Source organism: Buceros rhinoceros, unplaced genomic scaffold (assembly GCF_000710305.1).
Source record: "Buceros rhinoceros silvestris isolate BGI_N320 unplaced genomic scaffold, ASM71030v1 scaffold40467, whole genome shotgun sequence".
Lineage (NCBI taxonomy): Eukaryota > Metazoa > Chordata > Aves > Bucerotiformes > Bucerotidae > Buceros > Buceros rhinoceros.
Window position 1 is genome coordinate 19,339 of NW_010422330.1, and position 7,613 is coordinate 26,951.

The following is a 7,613-nucleotide window of genomic DNA, read 5'->3' on the forward strand; positions in this document are numbered from 1 at the left end:
GATAGGAGTCGGCCTCATGGAGGTTGTCATGGAGCCTGATATGTGCTGTGGCGAAGAAGCAGCTACAGCAGTCCGCGGGCTTCAGCTCATTCTTCAAACACTTGGAAGCAGCCAGGCAGTCATGGCAGGTACAGAGGGGGGAAGGGCATGTTCCCTTGTCACCAATAGTTCTCTGCATTTTCAGTAGTTTTGGAGCTTCTGCTTATTTTGCTCTGTGGTTGTTTATAATGCATATTCTTCTCTAGCTGTTGTTTTTACAGTCCTCAGAGCCTGTCCTAATGTCCGCCATGCGTCAGGTGTCCTTATGGGCCTGCCTTTGTTTGCAGAGCTTTGCAATGCTAGATGTTATATTGCGTCACACGATAATTTTACAGCATAAACTTAGGCAGGAAGGAATGTCCCCAGGGTTCTTGTGGTGTTTCTCCCTGTGTATCCTCATCTTGCTTGCCACAGCACTGCAGCACAGAAGATCTGTAGTAAGGATTAGTTGTAGAATATGGAATATATGGGACAAAGTAGTGGGAACGTGGATCATCTTGCAAGTTGTGTGTCAGGTCTCAGCTAATCATAATATGGTGTAGGCAGTAAACGTGCTGGTGTCATGGGTTTGATGGAGTAAATGACAGCGCATAGCAGACATGGGTGCTGGGGTTAATATAAAAACTGATGAGACTTCAGCTTTTACCCAACTTGATCTTTTCACATACTCACTCTGTCTCTCCCTCCTCTCCCACATGGTGTTCACTAGGTCTCAATTTCTCTTCCCACTGGGGACACCACTGCTGATCTGGGGAGGTGGGCCAGAAAACTGTGTCGGTTCATGCTGTGCAGCAGGCTTGCAGATACTGGTCTCAGGTGTTAGAGGCCAAGGTCCCTAGGTTTCCCCTGGCATTTGCCTCCATGCAAATGGATGATCTTCAGGATCCCCTCCTGCCTCCAGGATGTCTCTAGCCAAGATCGCTACTATCTTTCTGAGACCACTTCCTGTTTTGGCAACCCCTGCTTTTTGCACCAGCTCCTCCTTCTGGAACCCTAAGGCCCCAATTTTCACAAAAGGTAATGTGCGGAAGCACAGTGTGTGATCAGCCTCATGATCAATGCTTCTGTCTCATGTCTCTCTGTTAATTGGAGAATTCAGGTCGTGCCATTTTTGTTCAGGCCTAATGTTATCAAAATTTACAATCAGCCCATGGTTACAGCTAGGAAGTAGCAGGCTTCTGCTTGAGAGTTTAAAAGTACAGTTTTGGGCATTCATCCCCTGCCCACAGACACTCAATTATCAGCTGCCTATTAGTGTTCACAGTGTAAGCTGTATTTTTGTCTGTGACAGCTGGCCTCACTGTTCTGGCAACAAATTCAGTCTATAGTGTAAGGGGATGCATATCCTAGAGAACTGAGTCAGAGTGGTCCATGTATCACCCAGTAAACTGGATCCAACAAATGTTTGCTAGTGATGCAAATCTAATTTAATGTAGGAAGAAATAAGAATTACTAGAAGTTATATATGTCTCTGAATCTTTTCTCACGCTAGTGTTACACGTGTCAAATAGGGCGCAGTTGTTAATATTAAGCAGTTTGCATCTTCTTCAAAGCCCTTTGTAGACATACATATATACCTACATTTATCACTATTGAATTTGGCCCCAAGATTGCCGTTGGAATTGGATTATGATATCTTTCAGTCCAGTGAGATTGCTCTCTTTCTCCAGTGTTGGGAACATTTTTCCTACAGGACAGTTGGCTTTAAAAGTATTTGGATTTTTTTTTTCCAAGGTGGTATTTTTAAGGGGCTTTCTACTCCCTCATCATGATTACTTTCTTTCAAGTAAGGGCTTTACATTCATGTTTTACCTTCCTTCTGCTAGTACGTTCAGTGAAGACAAGTGCCTGTTTTTATCTCAGGTGTTATTTCATTAACAAAACAAACAGATGAAAAGAATATTTCATTGCAAAGTGAAAGTAAAACAAGCTGGGCTTAAAGGAAAAAAGCTTCAAGAGCGTTTGGGGCCTGGCTCTTCTTGCACTTATGCCTGATTAACTTCATTGTCTGGTCACATCATTGACAGCTACATCCAAGTAGAAGCAGGTCACATCTCAAAATGAAGCAGGAGCAGGACAAGACTATTCCTCTTTTGGAACAAGTACTCATTTTACCCCAAAGAGGGAGCGCATGCAAAACATTGCTTTTGAAAGAGATGTTGGGTCATTCCAGCTCCTTTGTCCTTCATTTGCATGTCTGGCAAAACTCTGTGAAGACAGAGCAAGTTAACACGCTATCATCCAGCCTACTGTTATGAAGTGTCCTCTCTAGTCAACTTACATCTATTGACTGCAGTGGATTCTGAAGCTGTAGGCTTCTTCACAGGTTTAACTCTGAGCTATTTTGTGCTCTCTTTAATAATGCTACTAATAGCTACCTAAAAAGTAAATGTTTGTTTCTTTTTATTTGTATTTGAAATTTAAAACAACGAAGCAAAACAAAAACCAAAGAGGAAGGCTACAGAAGTTCACTGTGCAATATGGGAAAAATTGTTTCTTCTTAGTCTAACCTCTCGTGTTTATTCCCACCAACTGAATAACTGTGGCAAGCCTTTTCTTCTCAGAAGGGATGTCTTTAGAGAGACAAAACTCCGATACAATTATGAGTTACTTGTGGTTAAGTCTTTAAAGATCTCTAAGGAAGTTATTCCATTTTGGACTAGAAGTGCAGGATGCTTTTACATATAACTTTGTATTCAATTTCAGTTTTTGGGTTGTAGGGAAGATTACAGTTTCTTGAAGGAGAGGAAGAAAATTACAAAAAATCCCACCACTTCTCAAATTTTGTCCTTGAGCTGTAGATTTCCAAGAACACCTTAGTAAATCTATTCAACATAACTGTAAGTTCTTGTGTTCTATGATAAGGTAGTATAGATCCATCAAATTGTAATTCCAAAAGGTATTTTATGCTGTTTTTAGAGGAATGGTAGGCTCACAATCCACCATTTCAAATCACTTGTCTAATTCTGCCCTTTATTAAATAATGAGCTGTGAATCAGAAGCTTTTTCCACTGTATGGTTTAGGGGATCCATGCTGTACTGCACCATGCAGTTTTCTCTGAGAGGAATTATGAGCAGTAATTTTTTTTTAAGTAGTATTCTCAGAAAATTTTGAATTATTGGAGGCAGAGTCTTGAGATGGAATCTCCACAGAATGCTATGATGAGGTGGTTGTTACTCCTTTCTGAATATATGTAAGCCTGCTATTAACGTTCTGCACATAACATGCAGTTTATTAAACCATGACAAGGTTTTTGCTCTAGTTTGCAGGACAGACGGTACTGTTGATGAAGTTTCTTTTTTACAGAGGGTCAGCTGAGAGTGGATGCCAATGTTTCTGTGCATCACCCAGGAGATCCTTACGGAGTGAGGACTGAAGTGAAGAATATCAATAGCATACGATTCCTGGCAAAAGCAATAGGTAAATGATGGTTGCTTCATTACAGGAGCACTGCAGATATTTTCTGTGGTCTGACATGAAACATATCAGGCTCTGGAGTGCAATAGTTGGCCTTAAATGCCCTGACTAGCTTCATCTGAGTGTCCCATCCATGCACTTTGCCCATTGGTCCAGAAGTCCCTCTTAAGCTCAGGCTGGGGCCTTCAGGCTTGCCTGAGCTACATCACAGGTGTGCCAGTTTTCAGTCCTGTCTCCTGATGGACCTTGGATCTGTTCTGTAATCTGTTTCCCAGTCCTGTCTCTGGACTTACCTCCTGCTGCTTCTGACTGAACTTCCTGGACGGACTCTGGACCCAGTCCCCTCATGCTGACGGAGGCTGTCAGTGGACCCTGTTAATAGTGCATGCCTCTGCCTGTGCTCTTCAGGCCAGTGGGACAGCGCTGCCTGTGCAATTGCCACCTTTGGCTTCTAGCTTGTTCCCGTTTGTGCAGCAGCCCTGCTCTTGCTGCTCCCTCACAGAATAAATCTCACTATGGGGTACTGTGGGGATAGCAGCCGTGTTAGTCTGCAGTTTTCTTGCAGAGGTAACCCTCTGCCTGCAAGAAGAATAAATCACAGGATTCAATGCCTAGGATGTATAGTACTGAAATGTGTTAGCAGTAGCTGTCTCCTCCAGTGTCAATGATTGCCTGCCACTGAGTATGATAGGTGGTGTGTGTGAAGTTCAGGTGCAGCTTAGGTGTGAGCAAGTCAGGATGATTATTACATCTCCGAAAGAAAACTCAACTGGGTGATAGGAAGGTCGCTAGGAATGTATGACCTGACTGCAGTGCCTGGGAGAAAATATTTTCTGTTTAAAGGGAGTGAAAGAAGATGAGGAAAACACAAAATAAAGAAACAGTGCTGGAGAGAAACAGTGACTGATAATTCTGCCCATAACTACTGCTGTTTATTTCATTAAGATTAAAACAACAAACTATTCCATTATTGCATAGCAGTGAAAAATTAAATAGTGGAGTGTACAAAAGCTAGTAGTGTAGCATAACAAGCTTATTCTTTTTTCTTTTTTTTTTTCTGTCAGACTATGAAATACAGAGGCAGATTGAAGAACTTAAAAATGGAGGAACGATTCTTAATGAAACAAGAGCCTTTGATTCCAAGCTTGGGTGAGGTGGTATTTTTTTTTTTTTGTAGTGGGTTTGTTTTGTTTTGTTTTGTTTTGGGTGATTTTTTGGTTTGGTTTTTTTTTTTTTTGGAGGAACATCACAAATAGCAACTTTAGAGTGCCAGGGATACCTAGTGACGTGATCATGGGAGATAATGTAGTATTGCTCAGCTTCTTTCTTCTGAAGCTAATGTGCACAAGCATAGTCTCCTCACAGGTAGTAATTTATTCCTGAAGTCAAGGCTTTTTCACAGCGGATTACGGGCAACATCAAGCAGTGTCTATGTGAAAATGACTGCCCTCTTACATACACGCATTCTTTGAAGTGACCTTACGAAGCTGTCAAGGTCTTCATGAGGCAAAGTTTTTGTTTTTTATGTTTTCTCTGCAAAACTGATTCTGTGGTGTACTTACTTAGTCTTACTTGTTTTGGTTTTATTTTAGATGCACCGTACCAATGAGAGACAAAGAGGGAAAACAGGATTATCGGTATGTATTTATTTTTAAAAGAAAAAGTTAGTATTTAAAAAACTTAGAATTTATTGTATTTAAATGTAGTCAGTGTAATGACCATATAAGGTTGGTCAGCATAATGAGTGTGTGTTGGAAGTTTACCTTCCACTGGAAGGGCAAGAGACCTATCAAAATCAGTGCTAGTCTGAGCAGTTCAGGTCTAGAACTGTGTCTCATCTCTGCTAAAATCCACAGACCTTTCCAAAAAACCTTAGCTGGAGTACCTTAGCTCAAAATGGGTTATGTGGTCAGTAAAAGTGTATTCTTAAGGATAGCTGATAGAAAAATGTAAGAGTGTTCCGAGTTAAGCATTGTTCCTGCTTTAAGTGAATACTGAGCAAAATGATTTTCAAATAGCAGGCCTTGCCTCTCCATGCTTAAATTCTGTGATCATAGATCACAATCACAGTTTGTAAATCCTAACTACTCTTGTAAGGTGTCAATACATAGGCAGGTTTCTACCTTAAGATCTTTGTAGACCTAATGAAGGTGTTTTCGTGCCTTCCACCAGTGTGGGATGACAACCATCAAATCATGAACAGCCACCCAAGAAGGATTTAGACAGAGGGCGAGGGGACAAAGCACGAAACCTGTTGGGAAGTAGTGCTGCTGGGAACAAGTGCTGGGGCACTGCTACAAAGCAGCCGTGCAGCTGCTTAGTGCCTCAGCATGTGAGGCGATCACAGCGGTGTCCAGAGAGGATGGGGGAGAGTGATGCAGCTCAGTGATTGCTGATTACTCTGGACGTTGCTTCTCCTGCCCTGTGCATGTCTGCCTTCTCCCCTGGTTAGGGCCACCTTAGGGATGACCCGGTGCTTTGCATCCCAGAGATAGTCTTCCTGTTACACCCAGAGTTCACTTTCCAGCTGGAGAGTTGTAGTTCTGCAGAACTTGCAGAGCCTCTTAGGTTTGCCACGTCTGTCTGTGTTCCTGTTAGATCTAAATATATTCTACCGCTGTTCTTACCAGAGCATAGCCAGGATTTTGAAGACATCCCCAAAACTTAAATTTAAAATCTGCTTTTTAAATTACTGTTTGTAGAAATGCAATAGAAAAGGTAGTGATTGTTTCGTGAATTCCTTATTATGGTAGGGGCTGCCATGAGACTTATTTAATTTGAACAAATGCAAAAGAAAATTCATAAAAATCTAGGCAAAACTGGTGGTTCTCTCAGATATTTCAAATAAAGACCAGAAAGATGTTTGCCATTATTAAGATTATGATCAGTATTAAACTGTATTTTTTCAGATTTTTTTACTTACTGCCACACATTATACATTAAACTTAAAATTTGTGGCTTGAAATAAAAATCATTATAGCAGTTGTAGAGGGTGCCCAACATCCTTTATTCTGCTATTTTTGAACCCCTCGTTTCATCATCTAAGAGTGAGGTTTCTGCTTCAATCGCAGTTATTCAAGAGGTTTGAATTGTTCTTCTCTTTAAGGGAGTCTTTTGTTCTGTCATGGCACCCTGCTGAGCACAGTAACTTTCCTTTTAGCACAGCATGAGATTTCATCAAGATTTTTGAAGTTAGTCTGGAAAAGGTTGCAACCTGCCAAGATCACTCATCACAGTTGGCTGTCAGTCTGGGGTTTTTTCCTGCTAGTCCACTCCTGGTTTTGTCCAGAACCACTATTCATGCTTGGTGCCAAAAGGAGTGTGTTGATTCCATACCTATTGTTACTGCTTTTATTGGGTTTTATTGTTATTATTTTGGGTGCAGAAGTGTTAATCACCCCTTTATGTCATCAACTCTGACAATCAATGGCAAATACTCAAAGAAAGAAAACAGAGGCTTTGCAGCAGTTCAGGGGCTGATCTCTTACTACTGAACAGTGATATACCAAGTCATGAATTTTTAATATTTTCTTTAGTTGAAATAGTAATACAACTTCCAGGTAAGTATAAACTCATTATATAAATATTATTCCTTGTTGTTTAGCTTCTGACTGAAAGTAGTTATAAAGGAGTTTTTCTTCATGTTTACTAGGTTTATGCCAGAACCAAACCTTCCTCCATTGATTCTGTATGATGCGAAATCTTTGCCAGCTAATACGAACCATCAGCAAGTGGTAAATATTGATTGGATTCGTGAGAGACTTCCTGACCTCCCCAGTGTGAAGAGAGCAAAGCTTGTTGAGCAGTATGGGATTCTTCCTGAGCACAGCTTCACCTTATTGGTAGGTCTATTGATCAAGTGCTATAATAAGCCTAGAAACTTCAGAGTTGCACAGGTGTTTTTTTTTTTAAAGATTTACAAATGTCGTATTAACCAGCTGTTAGTTCTGTCAGATATTTTTTATTTGGAAATATGTCCAGAGCTTTCTTTGTATCTTGGAGCCATATAGACAGAATGGTGGGGAAACAAAACTGTTTACAGTATGCCTGGAAGTGTGTCTTGTGCAAGATGCAATCAAATAACTATCAATATTGATCTTGTCTGTCTACACACGGATGTACCCATGACTGACTGCAACAAATGTGCAACTTCCTG

General features: G+C 40.9%; 1 protein-coding gene across 1 annotated transcript in view; it reads left to right on the forward strand.

The window, feature by feature from the left end:
- GATB (glutamyl-tRNA(Gln) amidotransferase, subunit B) overlaps positions 1-7,353 on the forward strand; it is a gene marked incomplete at its 3' end in the record, with an annotated part of 26,245 nt that extends 18,892 nt beyond the window's left edge. Inside the window, exons 5-9 of the mRNA XM_010139995.1 lie at positions 6-128; positions 3,347-3,460; positions 4,522-4,606; positions 5,050-5,094; positions 7,110-7,353. Coding sequence (XP_010138297.1) covers positions 6-128; positions 3,347-3,460; positions 4,522-4,606; positions 5,050-5,094; positions 7,110-7,353 — 611 coding nt within the window. The remainder of the gene's footprint in view (positions 1-5; positions 129-3,346; positions 3,461-4,521; positions 4,607-5,049; positions 5,095-7,109) is intronic.
- Between the last annotated feature and the right edge of the window lie 260 nt (positions 7,354-7,613).